The 22,412-nt window shown below is 45.5% G+C and overlaps 2 protein-coding genes and 1 long non-coding RNA gene across 5 annotated transcripts; 1 reads left to right on the top strand and 2 right to left on the bottom strand.

Moving 5' to 3' along the window:
• Positions 1 to 519: 519 nt before the first annotated feature.
• TMEM219 (transmembrane protein 219) lies at positions 520 to 12,909 on the bottom strand. 2 transcript variants are annotated; one of them, XM_081836417.1, is made up of 6 exons: positions 12,698 to 12,887; positions 2,459 to 2,625; positions 1,405 to 1,627; positions 1,184 to 1,292; positions 1,004 to 1,115; positions 520 to 888 (listed from the first exon to the last, which is right to left on the bottom strand). In XM_081836417.1, the coding sequence occupies exons 2-6, from the start codon at positions 2,615 to 2,617 to the stop codon at positions 760 to 762; spliced, it is 732 nt and encodes a 243-aa protein (XP_081692543.1). In that variant the 5' UTR covers positions 2,618 to 2,625; positions 12,698 to 12,887; the 3' UTR covers positions 520 to 759. The 2 variants fall into 2 exon arrangements, with proteins under 2 accessions (XP_081692543.1, XP_081692542.1); XM_081836416.1 differs by lacking the exons at positions 520 to 888; positions 1,004 to 1,115; positions 1,184 to 1,292; positions 1,405 to 1,627; positions 2,459 to 2,625 and adding an exon at positions 7,539 to 9,219 and having other exon boundaries at positions 12,698 to 12,909.
• LOC309327284 lies at positions 9,228 to 12,525 on the top strand. Its single transcript, XR_014150485.1, has 2 exons — positions 9,228 to 11,693; positions 11,807 to 12,525. It is a non-coding gene; the product is annotated as an uncharacterized lncRNA (long non-coding RNA).
• Positions 12,910 to 14,411: 1,502 nt separating the features above from the next.
• On the bottom strand, positions 14,412 to 20,767 carry LOC309327099 (uncharacterized protein). 2 transcript variants are annotated; one of them, XM_081836166.1, is made up of 5 exons: positions 19,520 to 20,767; positions 18,670 to 18,717; positions 16,542 to 17,381; positions 15,797 to 15,829; positions 14,412 to 14,785 (listed from the first exon to the last, which is right to left on the bottom strand). In XM_081836166.1, the coding sequence occupies exons 1-5, from the start codon at positions 19,629 to 19,631 to the stop codon at positions 14,736 to 14,738; spliced, it is 1,083 nt and encodes a 360-aa protein (XP_081692292.1). In that variant the 5' UTR covers positions 19,632 to 20,767; the 3' UTR covers positions 14,412 to 14,735. The 2 variants fall into 2 exon arrangements, with proteins under 2 accessions (XP_081692292.1, XP_081692293.1); XM_081836167.1 differs by lacking the exon at positions 18,670 to 18,717 and having other exon boundaries at positions 19,520 to 20,762.
• Between the last annotated feature and the right edge of the window lie 1,645 nt (positions 20,768 to 22,412).

The following is a 22,412-nucleotide window of genomic DNA, read 5'->3' as shown; positions in this document are numbered from 1 at the left end:
TGGAATGGCCTTCCTGTTGAGATCTGCTGAGCTGCTTTCCTTTTCACCTTCAAGCAGTCGTAGAAGACTCCAGTGAATTTTTAATATTTCTATTCTAATTACTCTTCTCTGCTCTTAATCTGACTTCTGATTTTAAACTGTCTGATTAAAAAGTGGGAAATAAATACATATAACACAAGCAAATCATGACAGAACTCACACCAGCAAGAAATAACATTGGGTTTCTTATGATCACATTCCCTGACCCCATTGATCAGTGATACTATGTTATATACTGGTTTTTTTGTTTTAATTCATTTTTTAAAAAATGAAATTATGTTAACCTGTAGCCAAAGCTCCTAATTCTAACAGAATATTTACTGGCAAAGGCATGGTAATCCCATTTAGGATAATGCTACGGTAGTCATTAACCTACTCAACCACACGTGAAGCTCCTCCAGTAACTACCTGAGAAATACTACATGATTCAATTTGTGTCACTGGTACAGCCACTTACAATACAAAAAACAAATACTCCTATCATTTGTATGTTATTTATTGCACCATCCGCTCTCATAGGGGTTCATACAGTCACCCCACAGTGAACCAAGATAGCAGTTAAACTCTTATTCACAGCTCAGCTGTCACAACAGTAGATGGGCTAACTTCATATCTGAAATATGGTGAGCGTTGCATGATCCAGGTGCTTGAAGAAAGCAGGGCAAATGGGCAGGCTACCTGGCTTCGCTGCAATATAGGTCCGGCATTTCCTGGACCCGCTTAGATTTGCCCCCACTTGTCTCTGGGGTTAGGATAGCACAGGCCAGCTGCACAACATAGCATGGCACAGAGGCAGAGAAGGAAAGCACTGGTCATCAGGAGCCGCTGGCTGCACAGGGCACGATCCGCCTGAGAGTGAAAGGAGTGCAACAGTGAATGCTCCTCCCCTTAGAATCCAGCTTGCATCCTGAAGAAGCCCAGAATCCCCAGGTCCAGATACTGTCACTGCCCACATTCACCTTACCTGATCCAGCATGCTGGACAGGGCAGGATTAGCCTGGTAATGTGGCTGGTAACAAATTCCTGTCTCTTCTTGGTGCATGTCCCATTCCTCTATCACACATTTAGGTGGTTGTCTGGGGACAAGATGGGAGTATTGCATTAATGGGTTAAGAACTCCTTGAAACTAAATCTCTTGGCTCACCTGGTCTTGGGGAGAAGGGATGAAGGTGCAGTGATGCTAAGGCAGTTCTCATGGGAGACTGAGTTCGTGATGATAGTCAAGAAGTGGATTGATTCCTGGGCATCTGGACCTGTGGTTGGAAGTTGATGGAAGGAAAGGTCAAGGGGAGACGGACACGGAACCAGAGTTCCTGAAATCTTTGGGAGGATGTTGCAATTGGTCAGGAGTGAGAAATCACTCACCTTTGAGACCCAGTTTTTCCCCAGTGACTGTCAGACCTAGACGTGTACCATTGGGAGGATCTGTGCCATTGTGGAGGTCAAAGGTCAAGCCAACCATGACAGAGACTGTTGTAGGGGTCTCAGCAGTGGTTGTGGAGGGAGCTGGTGTCAAGGCACTTTCCTGCGTCTTATTTGGGATACAGAACATTAAGTGTGCCAGAGACTTTAGCAGAGAATTCCAGTCCTTAGAGATGAGGGAGGGAAAGGAATGAGAATTGACTCTTAGTTGATTCTATTCTCTTGATTGCATTTTTTTCATTTGCTTCTGCCTTTTAAAGTACCTTTCCAATTTCACCCAATCTTGCCTCTAAAAATTCCCTTTTGCTCTTAACAGCTAGAAAATTGAAAGATGGGAACTGTATTTTAAAAGTACCATAAAACATCTCAGAACAGCCGGATCGTTGAATATTTCAGATATAGCTGCACCTACTAATTAAAAATTTTGTACTGTTGAATATCCTATTCTTTTGCTCCCCACTTCTTGTGATAGTATCCATTCAGGACTATCTTTTCAATGACAGTTTCTTATAGCGTATTTGTAAAAACCAACAACACCCAACCCTCTGTAATTCATGAATGTTTAGCTTGGGTCATTATGGTATGATAACAGCAGCCAACACAGGCAACACTATTTTTGAGAGCAAATCAATGCAGCTGTTCAAATTTGGGTAAATCTCTCAAGTCTGTTAGAAAATGGTAATAAATAAAACCAATTGCCAAAAGATAAATCACACAAGTCTGCCTCTGCAATGAACACCCAACGTACCCGTCACAGCCCATAATTGTTAGGGACATTCTGTGCATTCCATCCGAGAAGATACCCAACCACCCTGAAAGTTTCAGTCAGAGAACCATTCAGTTGCTGAGCCTAAACAGTTAGTAAGAGACCAAGGAGAAGGTAGAGCACCCACCACTGCCTCCTAAAGTCTCTCATGCGTGCTTTACAACCACAACCCAATTCCACCCCCAGCATTTTGGTCTGATTTTCTACTTAAGGTGATCATCTCTAGCTCACCTCTTTGACATCGGGATTCTGAACATCATGTGACTGGATGTAGGCAGCAAAACCAACAAAGGCAACAGCCAACGAAAGGAGGCAAAAGAAGAAGGTGACCAGAGGTGGGTGTCGCTCCAGGCAGACACGCAGGGAGCCCAGCAGGGAGCAGGTGACCATGGTCAGCCCTAGGAATGAGGGTAAGAAGGTTGCAGTGTCATCCCAGCACTAGAAGAAGCTGAAACATCTGCTGGAACAGCCAGAATCAAGGGTAAGGAAAAGGTAGGCGGTGTGCTACCTATTCCCCTTTGCATTTTGTGTGGTACAATCATAAGCTTTGCTTTATTAAATAAATAAATTTTTAAAAGTCAAATTGTGTCCCAGAAATGTGAATGGAAATAACACCAAGAGATATTAATTCAATCTTATAAATTGCTCAGTGATTATTTAAATATTCAGCGTGCATGCGGTCTGGTTGTCTAAAGGGACTAAACTTGCTGAAAATAAAGTAGGAATTGGTTTCCTTGAGATTGCCCCTGCCTCAGGATCGCCACGTAAATGGAAAGGTGATATACTGCTACTTCATATTCATTTTTTATGTGCTTTCCAAAAAAACCTGAAGACATTTTGTTTCAACAAACATTTCCATCTGGATGAAAAGGTCTCCATCTTGTATTGCTTTTAAAAGTATGTTAGTTGCTTATATTGTAATTCAGATTGAGACACGTGAAAGGCAATTCAAAAATTAATAAAATGAATATATTTTGACTGGGGTGTTTTTAGACAAGTAACCACCGCCCATGTGTATCTTGACATAGTAAGGCCCTCAGGGAAAACTGCACTACATACACCTCATTGTTTAAATTAGCTCTAAATCTATGCGTTGGGGGGGGGGGGACTTAGAAGTTAGCAACCACTAGATTCTTGATCATCGCAACTGGCTGGATGACTCTGCTTGTATGAAAGAAGGTTGCACTCAAGGATATACAGGTAAGGTTTTCCTACTTCTCTATATTTCTGATGAAGGTGGCAAATTTCAACACAATTAAGTTGGAAAGAAAGAGCTGGAATTATAGGAGAAAGTTGGATATTTGCAACCCATAGTTGCTTCATTTGCTCCACCCAACATGGCAATCTCATCATTGCCAAGTCTTCTCGCAGTGTGGTGTTATTTGTTGGGAATGAGGAAGGGGGAAAACTTTATAAGGAGGTTATTTTTAACAATCTCTGTCAAATCTTAAAGTATAATGTGCCATATGATGCACTGTTGTTGATCACATTGTTTTTCCTTTGTTAAATAAAGTTTTTTTAAAAAAGAATATGGGGATGCTGATCTTTGTGTGTGCCTTCAAAATTCACCAAAAGAGAGAACCCCCCACAAAATGAATAAGCAGCATAAACTGGTAAACTGAACGCCACATTTGTTTGATTTCTTAAGTTTTGTTCCATTCCTTTGTTACATAAGGCTTCCCTCCTTTGAGTCTTCTGGTCTTGTGAGAGTTTCTCCCCATATTTCTTAAGAATTGCATGTGAATGTGTAGTTTCATGGTAGACTTGTTTTGTGTTGTATATCCCACAAATCAACGTTGGTTTGTTTACATCACACAACTTGCTAGCAGTTACTGCAGTGAACTGCTAGCAAGATCATTGTGCAGCATGTGATCTCTTGTACCTTTGCTGCTGGGAATGTCAGCTACAGGGAACTGTACGTGAGGACAGGGCTGTTGTGCTCAGACCCTGCTTGCAGACTTCTGATAGGAATTTGGCTGGCCACTATGAGAACTGGATGGGCCACTGGCCTGATCTAGCAGACCCTTCATACATTCTTAACATACAGATTAGCCCTTGGCTGTGCTCACACGGTCATGAGCTCTTTTTAAGCCCACAAATGGTTCCCTGCCACACTGCAAGATGTGGTGATGGGCACTAGCATAGATGGATTAAATACACTTTCATGGAGAATTAATGTGTTTTACCATTAGCTATTAATCACGACAAGTGGAACCTGCAACAAAAAGTTGTAGTATGGAGGCTCCTATTTGGAATTCCTGCCAGCCAGCCATACCCTTTTCCCAGATATTCCATTTTCCCTCCTCCCGCTTGTCCATTCATCCCTCCATTCAACTGAGAGTCAGTTTTCTATAGCCACTGAGCATGTTCAGTTCTTCCTGAATAACTCTTCCATGTGCACTCATCATGCGCTTTTAGCTGCACAAGGATCCAAACTTGGGAGAATGGATTTGATATTAGTATAAGGAAAGTCTACATACAAACTCCAAACTTAAGACATAGCATGCCTGATAATACTGTCACTAGGGAGTAATAACACGTGACAGCTATTGCTTCTATGCCTGTTTATGAGCTTCCCAGAAGTGTATACTTTACCACTGTAGGAAAGGGGATACTAGACTAGATGGACCTTTGGCCTGATTCAGCAAAGCTGTTGATGTTCTCCAACACTGAAAGTTCTGCTAATGCCATTTTGCCTGGTGATCCTCAAAACCAACTTCTCCAACACCCTCCTAAGTGTCCAAAGGTAACTGCTAAATACAGAACAATCAACTTATACACTTTCAAAAATAGAGTGCTGGACAACTGAGGGACACTTGGTCCTTTTTGATTTCTCACATCCCACTATGATCCACATAGCAGCCACCATGTCCTCAAAAGGCTAAGACAATCTGTTTTTTTGTCTCCTTCCCCCCACCCCACTGTTTCATATCCACCCCCCAGCATCTTTCTTCTAAATCGCATATTAAATGAAGAGGCATTGGCTGGAGGAGAGTTTAAGGCTGCCTAGAAGCCCTGATCTTGGCTATGTATTGCTTGATTGAGTGTTCGTGGTGCTGCTGGGGGGGGGGGAGGGGAGTTGTGGTTTTTCTGGATTGCTTCCTACATTACACAACACATAGGAGGCAAGTCCTCTGTAAGAAACATCATGGTAAGCACATAAAGATGATCACATGTGGCAAGTACACTCCTGGTGGTCTTCAAAGCCTGTTTATGCAGCAACAATTCTACACATGCGATTGTTGCCCATTTTCTAATGTGGGTTGTATGTTTCCAGTACTTGTAACAGGGGAAGTGTCCTTCAGTGGTGAGGGAGAGGATTGTCTCCAGTGGTAGCTGTACTCGGAACAGACCCAATGAACTGAATGGACAAGTCTATCTTAGGTTCAATAATTTCAGGTCTCCTTTAGGGTAGAACTTAGCTGGATACAACCCAGAGACTCTCTTGAGCAACCTCTGTGTTCTAGTGCTAAGCTTAGGTGAGTTCTGCTACAAATTCAGTCCTGGTGACACTAGACTGCTGCCTACGGAAGCAAAGGAAATGCAACAAATCCTCTTTTTGCTTTGAAGTGGAGGAACATGCTACAGTTTTTGCTTAAAGCCGTTTTGTTAAAATGACCCTACTAACTGTTCAACGTTGTAGTTGTGGCAAATGGCACGTAATTGTCAAAAGCCACTTTCTACACATTCTGTGTGTCTGCACAATATTGCATTGTGAAAGAAAGGATCAGCAGAACATGTTTGCAACCAAAGTACACCGGTTACTGCTTTGCACTATCACTTCAGAAGTCTCCCCTTGAAGACCATCCCTAGCAATTAGCAAACAGGGCATTAAGCACAATGACCATCATCATGAATGCATTTATTCTGTGTTTGGCTTCCCTGCCAATTGAAAAAATATACTTTCCTAGAAAAATCTTAAATATGGAAGGACAAGTGTTTTTGTTGTTTCCTTTCGTAAAACAGCTCAGTGATTTTTATTTTTTTTTAAGAGCAGGAGCGAACCATGAGTATGGGTGCTTCCTCTCTCATGTGCCCCATAGGAGGGGAAGATTCCCAGTTTGTTAAATCAGCTTCGCTTGACATCTGAACTGAGAAACAATGTTACTGACATTTCTGGTTTGCAAGCCAGGATAAAACCATGTCTGCCTAGATATGGAAAGTGGGAGTTATCACATGCATTCAGACAGTCATATCTTATTAGTAATATCTTATTAGACTTATTAGGCTGAAAAATGCATAAGCTTTTTGCCCCTGAACACAGCCCCTTCACTTTTCCCTGAAAGCTGCAATTAAACCAGTTAAGCCAGCAGTGTCAATTTCCCTTAAAAAATAGCCATTTTTGCAATTTTGCAAAAAAACAAAATAAAACTTAGTGTTTTCACTTTTTGAAACATGGCGACCCTACCAAACCAGGAAATTATGATTAGAAGATTCCTGGTTTTAGTGTGAACAAAAGTATTGTTCGTATCTTAGCTTAAGAAGACTGTCTAAACTGTTTCATTATGTGGATCCATGGTTACTGGTTCATATAAATCTCACGTCAGCCATTCCCCTTGAATCCATGTGTCTCATCTTAAAAATCCCTGGGTGTCCAGATGAACCTGCAACACTGAAACAGCTTTTAGATGACACCCAGAAGACGATAGCTTCATGTAGCAAAGTAGCATAAAACCTGCATTTAGTATTGGAGAGGCTGGAGTAGCATGCATCTTCATGATCTTTGTTGATTTCCCCCACAAGCATCTGGATACTAGACTAGCCAACTGAAACATCTTGAGATATTTCTGGGCATAGCTGTCAACCTTCCCTTTTTTGGTGGGAAATTCCCTTATTCCAGCACCGTTTCCTGCTGCTTCCCGCTGCTATCCCGGATTGTTAGATATCCCGTAGACTGTCCCCAGGACAGGTGAGCCTGCTGGTCCCTTATTTTCGAGGCTGCTGATCCCTTATTTTCAAATCTGAAAGTTGACAGCTATGTTTCTGGGTGAACATGATAGGATTCTACAGAAAGTCCCAGAGAGTTCAGTAAAACGTAGTCCCAGGTAAGTGTACATAGGATTGCAACCAGAGTGTACTTTCTAACAGGCTAGAAAATTTGTCCATGAACTTCCATTTTCATTAGGCAGGTATACCATGTATTTTTGTTAATGTTTTAGAGATAGAGTGGTAGGTATATAAATCCCCTTTAAGAAAAACTGTTCACTCTTCTATTTTACACCATCATTGGTTCAAGTCCCACCCTATGCTTTTACCATAGCAATTACCTTTTAAAAAATCCCATCTCTTAGAAAATATAGCAGCAGACCACTCAAAATCATAGCCTTTTTATTTGACATGTAGAAAACTACCACATGCTAGGCATCAGCAATACAGGGTCTGTATACTACAACCAGGTCATACACACCCAAGAAATTACATGGACAAACGAGCCTGCTTTGTTTCCCCCCACCCCCACCCCACTTTACACAGGGTTCTTTTCAAAATAAGAGCAATAAGCAGCCCTGATCTGGCAAGCTCTCTTGGTCAGTCCAGCCTCTGACAAGGGCACCCTTGGCCTGGCTGAAGCATTCTGGCTTTCAGCCACTGCGGGGCTTTCCAACGGCTCCAGCAACTCATCCCCTTTGATCTCGCAGATATTGTGCAGGATACAGCAGGTGGCTATGACCACAGGAATGAGCTTCTCCCTCACATCCAGCCTCATCTGCAGGCACCTCCAGCGAGCTCTCAGGACCCCAAAAGCTCTCTCCACACACGCTCGGCACTTAGCGAGCCGCTCGTTGAATTTTTCCTGGGCCCCGGTTTTTGGCGCTGGGTATGGCTTCATGAGCCAGGGGCGAAGTGGATAGGCAGGATCCCCAATTATGACAGGGGTCATCGAAACACCTTCTAGCACCGTTGGCGCCTGTGGCCCAAAAGTGCCTTCGTCCATGCTGTTGAAGAACGGAGAGTTGTGCAAGATGCGGGAGTCGTGGGACCTCTCCGGAAAGCCGACGTAGATATCTGTGAACCGGGATTTGCTGTCCACCAGGGCCTGCAGCACCATAGAATAGAAACCCTTGCAATTAATGTAGGAGTCGGCAGAGAACGGGGGACAGAGGATGGAGATGTGGATTGCATCGATTGCGCCGAGGCAATTGGGGAAACCCATCTCCTTGAAGCCCTCAATGATCTCCTGCGGGTCTCCCAGCTTAATGATCTGGGTCAGCAGCCTGCTGTTTATTTCCTCGCACACCTCTTCAAATATTGAGCAGGCTGACGAAATCCCCACCCCGAAGAGCTCCGAGACGGTCTTGTAGCTGTCGTGGTGCGCCAGCTTCCAGATAGTCATGGCGACTCTTTTCTCCACAGGGATGTGAGACCGCATGCCCGTGTCCCGGCGCTGCAGGGCAGGGCGCAGCTCCTCGGCGATGTACATCAGCGTGGACCGCGACATCCTGAACAAGGAAATCCAGCACTTGTCATCCTGCTCGGAGTTGATCATCCGCTCCCACCATTCGCTGCACCTCGGAAGCATCCAGTGGGAGCGCTCAGACAAGGCCATCAGCTCGTGCTCGTAGTGCAGCGCGGGGGAAGACGAGTACACCATGGTGACCACGGAGACGATGGCGTTCCGGTGAAGCCGCAGCAGGGCTCTCTTGCGGCGGACGCTGGCTGAGAGGATGCGCCTCAGCACCGCAGCCGACCTGCGGAAGCGCCTCCTCTGCAGAATCCTCGCTATGGCGAAAATCACCGTGCGCCTGTTGAGCATCCATTGCTGCACTAGCAACTGGGAAGTTTGGACGCAGGCAGCAACCAGAGCCAGGCACTCCTGCTCCATTTATCCGGCCGCTCTTGAAGAAGCTTGCAGAAGGCTTGGGGGGAAGTGGCGTGAAGGCGCTACGAGAAAAACCTTCCCCTTGCTACACCCTTAGCCAAGGCAGGGATGATGTCGCTGGGCAGGGACGAGACATCACCAGTCCTTGTGCTTCAGCCGGAAAGGTGCTGTTGAGCTGAAGGGCAATATATTGTAACAGAATCATATTTGTATTTCAACCGTGAAGGCCTTTTCTAAACAGCAAAATAGATGGAGCATAAGAAATTTATTCCACCACACTTGGGAAAGGTCCAATCTCTGCCCATTCTACATTTCAAAATTCTTAAAGGTTTCAGAGTTGCCTATGTCTTCCCCATCCCAGATTACCTCCAGGCCCATAAATAGTCTTCCAGCTGAGCACCCCTCAATCACATTCCTATATTACTCCCATAGTGTTCGTCTTACATCAACCCACACCCATCTCCAGTAACTGCCTACTCTCTGAAGCTAGGACTTTATCTCAAAACTGGTCAACCACCTGATATCTGATTTGTAACTTAATTGGCTTCAGAGGTTCAGCATCCCTGCTTGTTCCAGGTGTGCTCAGCCCAACAGGAGTTACTCAGCAGTGATGGGAAAGCGCTCTATACATGCTCAGAGGCAATTAGGCTGAGTCTTGAAAATCAGGTTCTGAGGTAAATCCTGTGAGATTTAAAATCTTACCACTTTTCCAGAGTTCCACCTCTGCTCAAGTTAGTGAGACAGCTGTATTTTATTTTCCCCCAAATATTCCATTTGAACCATGACTACAGCGAAATGAGCAGTTTTAAATCCTCTTTTCTGTGAAATGAGCAGAATGCTAATGTGTTCTCAGTGGTTAAAGCTCACGGAATCAGAGCAGTTCTGTTGGCCTACTGACCCAAATAATTCAGTTCAGTTGCTCTTCCACCATCCTTAGCAAAATGCCCAGAAGTCATTTAATGCCCAGCTTTGACTTACTACAAAAACAATGAAGAACATTGGGAACTGATCTACATGTTCTCTGCTACAATAACCCCCCCCCACTCCCCCTTCCACAGGGAATATTGATTTTTCTCATGCAACACAGTTTTCCGTGTGTCCTCAGTACATTAGAGTTGCAACCCTGCACATCCTTGGTTGGAAGCAAATCGCACTGAACTCACTTTTACTTACTTACTTTTAAATAATAACATGGTTAGGGCTGGATGCAAACCACATAGACACACAGAGAGAGCTTTGGGACCCCATTACTGATAGAGGTACCAGCTTCAATTGCAGCCTGGGTTCCTACATAGTTCTGTACAAGCCACTGCATCTTCTAAATACTTATTTGAAAGGCAGAAGAGCCCTTCATTTAATCTGATCATCATCCCATACTCAGTTGCCAAAGACAAGGAAGAGATGAGAGAACAGTGACTGGGTATAGGGAAGAGGGGAAGGGTGGCCAAGATAGTGGCATGGAAAGACAGATAGTCTGGAGACAGAAAGTGGTTTGGTTTAAACTCTAACAAAGGATCTACCAAGAAACTCCTTATCCACCCCATCTGTCCCTATTTTCTAGGTGTGGCCCTGCCTTTGGGAATTTGTTACCAAAATCACGTTAGCAATCACATACTAGAGCTCTCATTCTCCAGCATTCATCTCTCACACACAAACACACACAGTTGAAACTATAGGTGTGTTTCATCTTAAGTGCACCTACATGTGCAGGCATCCCCAAACTTGGCCCTCCAGATGCTTTGGGACTACAATCCCTACCATCCCTGACCACTGCTCCTGTTAGCTAGGGATGATGGGAGTTGTAGTCCCAAAACAGCTGGCGGGCCGAGTTTGGGGGTGCCTGCACGTGTGAATGCACAGACACAAATGTGCAATGGGAGCACACAGCCTGCTCACATTACAACTGTAGAGGTGTCTTTTGTCCTGTTAATAACAATACCTCATATTCCTAGACTGCTTTCAAGTGCTCACAGTAGTTCATATGCATCATCCAGTTGTAAGTCTGTAAATCTGCATTATCCCCCAATACGGCAACAGGTGTGAGTTGAGGGAGAATTGCTTCCCCAAGGCACCTTGTGAGCTCAGGGCAGAGGTAAGATCCAAACCAGTCCTGACTTCTGACTCATAGCTCAGTCTCTCAGGCACTACACTACACCAGCTTTCTCTTATTAAATTACTGAGGGGACAATTGTGATTTTAAAAACAACAACCATGGGTGGAATTCTGGCTAGCGCTAAGGAGATTGTTCTGTCTGCTGCTTGCTTGATGGAACAATTTCCCCTCTCCTCCCTGTGATCTGTTCTGTGGGTTCTCAGAGCAGATTTGGGAGAGGCGTAAGGTGGGTGAAGCCCCATTAGGCTAGTAGAAGTCTTTGTCTGCTAGTGAAATAGGATAACTGAATCCTGCCCTATCTTTACGAAAACTGCCTGCTCAGCTATTGAGTCTGGGGAGGGAAGGCCAAAAGGCAGCATGCCATGTGCAAACCAGAGCCCCCTTGCCAGATGAGAACCAATCAGCACAGCTTACTGTTATTTCATGGTTCAGTGGTAGCACTCAAAACAGGTTCCCGGCAGCTTAAGCTCCCAGCTCAAAATAAGCTTTTGGGTTAGAGAGAAATATGAGTAAGCACATGTGAAGATGGTTAGTGTGGTACAGCAGTATTATTCGTTTAATACATAATATCCCACCTTTCCTCCAAGGAGCTCAAAGAGGCATACGTAGCTGTCCCTGCATTTTATCTTCACAACAACCCTGTGGGTGAGGTAAGGCTGAAAGACAGTGACTGACCACCCTGTGAGCTTCATAGTTGAATGGGGGTTTGGATCTTGGTCTCCCTGGTCCTAGTCTGGCACATCACCCGCAGTACCACATTAGGGTTAGGAGATCCAGGTAGAAACTTTCTTAATTGCAAAAGTCCATCAAGCATGGTGAGAAACAATGATGTGGCTGACTCACTTCCATAGTGACAAGAAGAGCACTGAAAACCAGGATTGCTTGCTAAGAAGTGCTTTAGGAATAATTAATGATACTGGGGAAATGCAGTATTTCACATGGAAGGTAGACATATAACTTCTTTTTCAGCTGTGCACTGAGAAAAAAAATGCATTCACTTGTAAATAGTCTAAGCTCCAGAAATACAGGAGTGTATTAATCTCTCTCAACGTATGCACACAAGGTTGCAATTCTATGCATACTTACTAAGAAATAAGCTCCACTGTGGAACTCACTTCTGGGCATATACTGTATATGCAAAGGATTGCGGCATGTATAGGATACAAATTGTGACTTTCCCTGACTGAGAGGTGCTATCGTTCAGAGGCAAATTCAGTATTTGGCATTCAGAAAATGCAAGTTCGACCTCTGGCCATGCAGCTAAAAGCGTTCAGCTTGAGAAAGACCCTGGAGAGCAGCTGCCAGTCAGAGTAAACAATACAAGATGGACCAATGGGCTGACTTGGTGTGAGGCAGCAAACGAAGGCAACCCCCCCCCCTATTTTATCCCCCAAGGGGCTACATTCTTCGAAACCTAAATCCTTGCTCCAAAATAGCTGAACAAAAGGATTTAGATGAGAATAACCAGATGGAGAACAGACCCGGGGGGGGGGGAAATGCAAGAATGGCACACAGTTAAGAAAGGTGCAACCTTATCTTACCTCCGTCCTGTTCTCTACTGCCCTCCAGGCTGGCGCTCAGGCGACTTCCCCTTTTACTCGAGGATTCTGCCCCTTTAAGAGGCAGCTGCGCACACCCATTTCCTAACTCCTGCAAAGGAATCCTATCAGGTATTACTCTCGCGCGCAGGCGCAGGCGAGACTCCTCCGCGCCGCTCTCAATCCGCGGGCGAATGGGCGCTTTGGAGTGACGCGCAGGCGCGCACGCGCCTCGCGCTACCCTCCCGCCATAGAAACAGCGCTGCTCCCTACACTGTAAATCACGTCATCGACTTAGGCCTCGGAAGAGAGGAGGCCGTGCGCCTTCCCGTATAACGGCTGCTCGGGACCATAGAGGAGAGTCTTCCGAAGAGCATAGAGCTACCACAACTACTGGAAGCTTTGAGAGCCATTTTGGTCGAGGGCAAAGAGTACTTCTTTATAGATCATTAATATATTGTATCGTCAAAACCGGTTTTAGCTACATTTAGGTCAACTCTTATGAAATATTCACCTTTTAAAAGAGGCAAACCAACAAGGAGCGCATTTTCTCCTCCCCCTCCCCCAGTGCAGGTCAGGAACAGTAAGTTATATGGCTCATTTTTTGTTACTTGTCTACTTGTGTTTTTAAGCCCAGAAAAGAGTAACTGCAAAGCAACCCAAGCTCAGGTTTGTATAAAAGGAGGCTCAGGTTCAAATAAGCAAGCAATTCAGACCGTGCAATGTTTACATGGACCCATCCCATTGATTTTAATACCATTTCAGGGGGCAGGGGGAGATTGGGCTCATAGCTTTCTGTATTTTTCTACAAAACAGCTGGGCTAAGAAAATGTTTTGCCCCTATGAAGGCTATCAACACTGCACTCTTACCCAACAGGACACAGATGGCTCCTTCCTTTGGTTTTCATGATAAATTGTGGTGGGGATTTATTTCACACACTTCCTCATTACCACTGCAACTAAGCATCTTTACTGAGAAGCCCCATTGTGCTCTGTAGGCTTTACTCTTCAGTAAATTGGCCGCATCAGTTCACTGGCTTTTAAGATGGCAATCTTATTTTTTAAAGTGAGGAGCTTTTTTACAGTGGCAACCAGCTTAGAAGCTCAGCACATGAGAATAGAAATAAAGAGTATCAAACAATTAATTAGAATTTAGGTAAACTAGCACTGTACATCTAAAAGATACCTAGAAGTAAAGTTATGCTTAGCAGCATAATCTCGTCACTATGCTGGCAGAAGATGCACTGAGCAAATATTTTATTTCTATTAAATCAAGTTGATCAAGTCACATAATTTCAGTAGAAATCACCCCTGCCTTCTTTAAGACATCTTCTGAAAACTGTTTATAGACAGGCCTTCACATTTCTTTCCTTTGTGGTAACTAGTATTTACTGATGTTTTTAATGATGCCTTTGGTGGTTTTATCTTGTATGTTGCATACCACCTTGTCAATACTTATGAGAGAATGCAGCTTATAAATTCTTCAGTGGATAAACAAATAAAACTATTTCTTTGCCATATATTAATAGTTCCTTGTGGTAAACTTCCCAAAGCTTCTCCTTTGTGCTTTCAAAAATCATGTCTTTCCATCTCTATCCCTTAAAATAATTTCCCTCCCAAACCATTTTCAGTGCCTTGAGCCACATCACTACCTACCCCATGCTGATAACACACCTGTGTAGCGATGAATAATGAGACACTGACAAGGCAAGAGAAGTGAATTTAAATAAATTCTTTTTTTGCCTTTATTTTCAGGGGAATCCAGAGAAATTAAAAACCATGTGAAGAAATTAAAAACCAGAGCATTAAATCAGAGAGAAAGAGAGAGAGAGCAAGAGAGAAAAAGAGAGGTGAGGCGTTAGCCCCACTGAGACAATTTGAGCTATAACAGCAAAGGGAGGGAGGTAGGCAGGTGGCAGAGCTTCCCCTTTCAAGATGCTTGGGCTTCTCCAGTCTTCAAGGGGGGTGGGGTGGGCATCTTGCCTCTCCCCATGTGCCCCCCCTCATGTCTTAGCGGTGCTTCCCCTGGGAATTATTGAAGTTAACCCTTCCCATCGAAGGTGTCTGTGTAGACCGTCACTCTGCTAGGATCTACATGGAAAAAGAAAAAGTGATGGCAACAGGAACAATGCCTTGAAGGGAGATGTGCCATAGATAATGTGTGTACACACACACACACACACACACACCCCTGCCCGAAGCCCCACTCTTCCCCCCGCTATCCTCAATGGCTGGCCACAGAACAGACCCTTCATTAATCTGCTCCCACATATGCAGCTCTTTTGTGATTTGGTTGAATTGTTTAAGACAGCTCCATACCATATCCAACACCAGATAGTTGTGGATTTCGGCAGCTGTACTTCTCTTTCCTATCTCCCATCACACAACTTCATAAGGCCCAGTTTATTCACTTCCCCATACTGCACAGAACCAATCACCCCAGTTTTTCAGATAGCATCTACCTGCTCCTGCCTGCTACTACATGAATAGAAAACCTGCCTGGCTGCCTGGCTCATGGGCCCAGGCTGGCAGTGGCACTTGTCTTCAGTGTCACCGACTCAAGTTCTCCAGGCAAATGATGTGGGGTCAGAAGCATTTTCAAAGTGTAATTTTAAACTTGTTTTAGATGATCAAAAGCCAGCAACTCCTACCAGTTAGGGCTTCAAAGCTATGGAGCACATGCACTCAAACACATCTAGGGCACAACATTAAAAAGCAAACCACGAAAAGACACAGTATTAAAATGTTGAATCAGTGCCCCTCAGCTTCTGAAAGCAATCCTCACAAAAGGCTGGATATGTTCAAAATACGAGTGGTCAGATTAAATTTGTGGGTTTTTGTTTGTTTTTTGCATGTGTGGTACAGTAGAGAGGGAGACACAACTGAATATATGGCAAGGATTGGAAAGTATGAATTACACACCCACAATTCTTAGAGTCACATCCCTGTCCTAGGACTCTGCTCCCTTCCACTTCACATTGTTGTACATTACTGCAAATCTTCATACCCCCTTTAACATGAAGCTATCCAGCCCACTGTTGAGCCCTAAAGGTCATATTTATGAAGCCACTGATTTAGGCCCAGGCACCTCCATTTGCTTACCTTGACTGTGTAGCTCCCATATATGTCTCCACTCTGTATTAGAAGGGGGGGGGAGGGAAAAGGGAAATTAGAAGAAGCCAAGCACTGTTTGTAAATAAGCCCCAGTACCCTAAGACCCTCCAGCACAGCTGAAGCTGCTCACTTCTCAAGACAATGCCCCGAAAGTTCAGCCACACTGAGAAAAGTTGGGGTCTCAGTGCACTGGTCATATGCCCATCCAAACCTTTTCCCAAGCTACATAAAACTGGATGTGGGAATCTGTGCTCTCTGGAGCAATGTTTAAAATTATGAGGGAGCTAAATGATATCCATCTATAACTACCTCTTTAGCCTTCTAAAAACAATAGCTGACAAAGTAATCAGAAAAGGTAGGGATAGGCTATTTGATCATCTTCTACCCAAAGTAATTCATGCCCTAGTCTGTAGAGCAAATGTAAACTATAGTAGAATTCAACCTCAGAGCAGTGAAAAGATTGTCCTTTATTTCTTCTGACAGCCAATACTACCCAACACCTCTCCACTTTCATGAACTGCAAAAGTTCTTTGTGCTGTGTGACTGTCCCTTCACTCACCATCTCCACAAACATCCCTAGCTTTCCAAGTGAAGCATTTCCTTGTGTCTTCCACCCCTTCTCTCTTGACTATGTCCAGCTACCTATGGAACAGCTCCCAAGCCTCAACACACATGCACTGGTTCTCCTCCCTTGCCCTCTTGCCCAATGACTGGGCTCCTTCCAGCACCTTACCGTCCAGATGGTAATTTTTTGCAGCCTGCCAGTCGCTAACTTCCATTTTCTCCCAGGATGCTCCAGCATCTGCATCTCGTTCATCCACGTCTGGTGCCGTCCCGCCACCCCCTCCATGCCCAGCCCCCGGCTCGTTGATAAAGGAGAGGCCCCACTCATTCTGAAAGATGGCTCCCAGGTGCTGTTGCCGACTGCTGTCAGATGGCGGGGGGCTACTTGGGGGTGGCGCCAAGACACAGTTGGGGAGGCTATTGGTGGTGCGGACGGCTGAGGCAGGAACATGGCAGGCTTTCCCCGGTTGATCCAGGTTCTCTTTCAGCTTGCTGGCATAAGAGATCTTGGGGATGATCCGGGCACTGCTGCTATCGACAGGGAAAGCGGGAAGTGGCCGGAAGAGCGACCATGTTTCCTTCCCAGAATCCTCGTTGGCTGTGTTGGCGGCATTAGATGTGGCGGCAGGCTTCTCACTGGCTTTGATGGTGCTGCCTCGTTCGGATTCGGGAGACGACGACGGGGAGGGTGGGTCGGAATAGCCGCGGCGCCGGTGCTGCCACCGCCCGTTGGAGATGCTCTCAGGAGCACAGTGATGGCCGTTTGTGCTAGGTCCCCATTCCTTGCGGTCTGAGGGGCTGCCTCGGTAGGTCTTGCGGTATGCTGTAGCATGGAAGGGGCGGGCATGGTAAAAGCGATGAGGGTAGCGGTGGGGATGGTGGGCAACAGGAGGGTCCCGCTCAGACAACTGGAGATTGCGGATGTTGAGGCTGTTGGAAGGGCTCAGGGGAACACTGGGTTCGTCAGCTATCTCAGAGGGAGCAGTATACCCGTTGGACTCCCAGGCACCTGAAGAGGAAGAAGAGGAAGGGTGAAGACCATGCCTGTCTCACGTCCCTTTGTCACCCTCTCACACCTAGAATGTAAGCACCGCAGCAACCCCATTTTTTATTTCGGCAGGTAGGGAGCTTATGTTAACTCTTGTCAAGTGCACCATCAACAAAAATGGTGCCTCAGCGCAGTTCATTCCAACCCTCCCAAAATACCAGACTGCTCAGTTAGTGTTTGGAGTTTTGGTAAGAAAGTTGGGGGATTAAAAGGTGCTTAAATATGATATCTAAATATTTGAACATATTTCTGGTTTTCATTTATCTGGAATGCAGACACATTCACCTCTCAGTTTGGGGTCAACAGGTCATAGATAAGGCAGATAGCCCATGGGTTAAAATACCCTTGAGGTCGTTTATCTGGGGTGTGCAGGTGGCTAAAATCTTCACATCACTTAAGTGATTTCAAAACCCCTCTCCGTGCTGCTAACTCAGTCAATTCCAAAACAGTGATCTTTAGTCAATAAAATGGGGGGGGGGAATTCCTCTTCTGATATTTATTAATGAATTATAAACTCTAAGACAAGTACAAGGAACCTTTTGCCCTCCAGAAACTGCTGAACCACATTTTGCATCTTTATGGCCATACTGACAGGGGCTGACGGAAGTTGTAGTTCAGCAACATCAGGAGATCATATGAAAATTCCACTTCGGAGGTTGGTTTAGCCCACTCCCCGCTTTTCTGGTTATTTAGCATTCAAAACATGCTGTCTTCAAGTTTCCAAGCTTCTCTGCATTGTGATTAGCAAAGGGGGGGAATGGAACCAGAGGTGTTCATGCTGAAGAACTCAAACCTATGAGATTCCTTCTCTCAAGCCCTAACCAATTTCAGGTTCCTCAAACCCTTTCCCAATAATTCTAGGATCCCTTCCTGTAAGCCACTGGGCTCTGGCCTTGCTGCCCAGAGAATTAAAGAGTCCTCGTTTTCCCATCTGTAGGCCTTCATTCCTCTCCTAAGTATACCCCAGGAGAGTAACAGGAGGAGGAAAGGGATATGAAGAACATGCTACTTTTTCCACATGGGTATCTAGTAAAGAAGCACGGTGGCAGATAATCACTTCTCCACATCTTTTCAACAGGGAAGAGAAGATGGGGAGCATAGAGGGTGGGCATTCAGGGCTCTAGGTTCTCTGAATGAATGTACCTCACCCAGCACTGAGGTGCAGCCACCTCTGGAACAGAAAAACATGCAGAAAAAGCATGACAGAAAGGAAAAGGGGAAAGCCCAATCCCAGTTCAGTACAACACACCTTCTCTGGAGACCTGGCTTGGCCTGTAGCCCAGCTCTGCTCCACCCCCTGCGTGACAGAAAGAAGGTTTTATTTTCAACATTTAGATGCATTAAGGACAGCTAGAACTTAGATGCATGCTACAAAAGGCAGTTAATCAAACCAGAGCCACTGAATTAATAGCCAAATAGGACCCGCCCCAGTAAGGAAAAGGAAACAAACTCTGGGAAGGGAGTGCGATCCAGTAAGTTGAGATTTACCAGGTAAGGGGCAAGTCTGCATGATTCTGTGGAGATGCAGCAGCTGATGGTTTAGGGTAGGATTCCCAACATGGGCTGTCTGAATCTTTTTTTTGGGGGGGGGGAGCAGGAAACTTAGCTTGGGGGATGGGGGTTCACAGCTCCACAAATCAGATAGACACTATAGGGCTGAGGTAAAGGAAATTGAAATAAGGATGCGCTCTAGTGGTGAAAAAAGCTTGCTTGTCCCAGGAGTTCAGTTTAGGATTAAATGGATAACAGATGTATGCAAGGAGTTTGGGGTGTGTGTGAATGGATTGATAAGGGCAAGGATCTGCTGAGGTCGTTGGGAACTAAAGGAAATGTTTCAAAATGCTAAGCACCAACACCAAAGCTCTGGGTGCACAAGAAGCTGGGTTTTTAGTAGCCAGTCTTGAGTTGGCGATGGTGAAGGGTTGGGGTACTTGTGGCTCTCCAGATGTTGCTGGACTACAACTTCCATCATCCCTGACCAATGGTCATGCTGACTTAGTGCTCGTGGGAATTGGGGTCCAACATTTTCTGGAGGACCAGAAGTGACTTCGTAGAAGTGACTTAGAAGAAGATAAAATACTGGATGCAGTTTAAGTTACCTGTCCGGATGCGGTTGCTGAGGTTGTGGCATTTTTCCTTCTTTCCACCAAGGAGACGCAGCTCCTCCTCTGGGTTGCGATTTTCATCCATTCCCAGCTCCTCCTTCTGCATGGCCTCTGACTGTGTGTGATGCAGATCTCAACAGCAATAGAGCTTCGAGGATGTGAAAGGTATTCCTAAACCCCAGAGTCCTGACTACAGTCTTGCTCTCAGCCTCCTTTTCAAGCAAAACACCACAGCGTGCCCAGCGACTCTACTCTTCCTCTGTTTCCCTGCACTGCAAATTAGTAGCCTGTGCCTGAAAGCTATTCACTCTCTTGCAGCTGCAAAAGTCACCTCGGTAGCAGAGAAAGTTGCCAGGTAACCTGCAGAGCTCCCCAACTTCTGAAATGCTACAGCAGCTTAAAGGACCAAAGGAAACTACTTCTATTTATACCTACACTCCTTTCCACCTCCGCAGCTTAGGCTTCAACACCCTACGCTGTATACAAACACCTGTATAAAACTTCGGGAGGAAGTTGTCCCCTCGTTTTCCGTTTTAGCTGTCTGTCTGCCCTACGGTACCCCACCCACCCCAGTTAGCGCTTCTCGGCTGAAAAACCAACCAACCCAAGGATCCAGCCCCAAACGCGGCACCTCCCTACAACCGTAACAGAAGCTTTCTTCCTTACGAGCAGCAAAAAAAAGCTTTTTCCACCCCGCACCGCACTTGCTTACACCCCTGCACTCGAGGCGACTCCCACCCACCCAGCAACCTTTGCTAAAAGCTTTGCTTCCCGGTAGTCTGCTTTTTTTAAAAAACCCACCAGCCCAGATCTACCGCCCCCGCTTTTGAGGGTCGCAAACTTCCTCCGCAGCCTTTTCCAACCTTTTCGGCCTCCCTTTCCCGGTTCCGTCAATTGGGGCCCTTGTTTCGTCGGAGCTCCGATAACTCTAGGCCCAGCCTGACGCTCTCAAAATCACAGCCAGGAACCCTCCGCCTGAAGGGGGATCCTTTTTCCTTTTTTAAATTAAAAAAACCGAGAACCTCCCCAGGAAGGCCCTGACTCAAGGAGCCCCGTCGCTTCCGCCCCGAGCCCCGGCTGCCCGCTTTGCCTCTGGCCGGCTGCCCCCCAACTACAAGGCGGCCCCCCTGCGCTCCAGCCCCGCTCTCCTCCCTTCACCTTCCTCAGGCCCAGGCGATTCAGCCAAGCCCGCCCGGCACATTCACCCAGCCAGCCCCCGCCACGTGACCGGTTCCCCCCTTTGGCCTCCTCTGGTCACCTGATCCCCAAAGCGCCGTAGCTTCCGGGGAGGTAACCGTGCCGCGTGACCTGCCCTCTGTCATGTGATCGCTTCGTCTCTCACGTGACTAGAGGGAGTTGCTTCCCCCCCCCTCTCTCTTCTTTGCTTTGCTTCTCCACTCCTTGACCCGCCCACTTTCTTTCGTACAGTTGGGTTGGTTGCGTTTTTCTTGTGGAGCTTAAAAGCACCGTGTGCTTTCCCACCCCACCGCCATATAATTTTATGTATTTTCTCATATATAGGCTGCTCCCCGTGCCGCCCTCGAAGAACATTATGGAAAGGGTGAGACCTACCTGGCCCCATCCATAAAGCAAAATGAGTAGCAGCCACAGGACTCTTGCTTCGGCCCAGCAGCTGTAAGGGTTTCGCAACTAAAGCTGCAAATCCTGCCATGTCTGCTCGGAAGTAAACGCCATTAATTTCAGTGGGGCTTACTCCCAGGTCAGGATCGCAGCCCTAATGCTCCCCACCTTCCAATCTCGTTTCCTTTTGCCAGGTGTTTTAGATTGTAAAGGAGGGGACCATATTACTCATTACTGTAAACTGCTTTGGGTGGCTTGGTCGGCTGAAGGGTAGGGTAAAAATACTTTAAATGCCATCATAAATAATATACTTGGTGGTGACTCACATAGAGCTCAGTGGGGCTTGCTTTTATATATAAAAAATATGTAGAGATTGTTTGCAGATTGCAAACATGCAAACTACTGCATACATATAAGGGTTAAAAGTTTATCACCACTTAACTGCAACACTAGGTATTTCATGTTTAAATAATAATACAGTACAGTAATACAAAAAAACCCAAAAAAACTGCAGATACTGTGCATCACTGGGTCATTTTGTAAACTTTGTTTCAGTTTTTTATACTGTTGGGCAATTGCTATTAACAAACCTAAAAAAAGGTAAAGGTACCTAAGCACAGCCTAATCGCAGCTGAGAGAAGACTAATTTCCAGCATAGTAATCTAAGGTTTGTTAACTTCATTCCCTCAAGGCCAATATGGTTTTGCTACTTTAACACTTGACAACTTGAACGGTGTAGATCATTGTTGAGGATTAAGTTTTTGTATCATAACTGCTTATATTTGGAAGAATCAACCACACAGGGAAGGAAGCTACATAAGATGTTCTTGCACAGGAGGATGCAGAGTTAAAATGCAGAAACTAGTGTAGATTGAGATACATTGTAAACAGTGGGTTCTGCTCTGAATGGGCAAAAGCCTTTGTTTAATCCTAGTATGAGAATCTATACTAGCAACGTACCTCTGCCTGACTCTTCTTCCCTGGGTACGATACGAGATAGGAAACTACCAAGATATGGAAGCAGGAATACCAAGTTACCAAAATATGGTTTCTTAAAATTAAAACACTCATCCAGCCACTGCATTGTAGCCCATCATGCCTGCCCAACCCTTTTGCTTCTTCTCCAAGGCCCCAGTTACAGCAGCAGCTGCCATCAACTAGTATAAATCAAGGCATACTATTATAGAAAGACAGGCATATTATAATGTTCTCCAGTTAAATACCAGCAGGCTGGATAATGTCAGTAGATCTTCCATTTCCTCTGGCCTGAGGCACTCAACATACAGATCCCCTTCCCCAAAAGCAT

The sequence above is a fragment of the Podarcis erhardii genome, assembly GCF_964252035.2.
Source record: "Podarcis erhardii genome assembly, chromosome: 13".
Taxonomy (NCBI): domain Eukaryota; kingdom Metazoa; phylum Chordata; class Lepidosauria; order Squamata; family Lacertidae; genus Podarcis; species Podarcis erhardii.
This window is presented reverse-complemented; position numbering and strand designations above follow the sequence as displayed.

Excerpts from the sequence above, each read along its gene's own strand:
- TMEM219 (XM_081836416.1), bottom strand. The coding sequence starts at position 9,047 with ATGGAGCAGGAGTGCCTGGCTCTGGTTGCTGCCTGCGTCCAAACTTCC.
- LOC309327099 (XM_081836166.1), bottom strand. The coding sequence starts at position 19,631 with ATGCAGAAGGAGGAGCTGGGAATGGATGAAAATCGCAACCCAGAGGAG. Across the intron at positions 18,718-19,519 it reads CAGCAACCGCATCCGGACAG|GGGGTGGAGCAGAGCTGGGC; the intron begins GTAACTTAAACT and ends TCTGTCACGCAG. Across the intron at positions 15,830-16,541 it reads AAAAAATTACCATCTGGACG|AGTGGAGACATATATGGGAG; the intron begins GTAAGGTGCTGG and ends CTTCTAATACAG.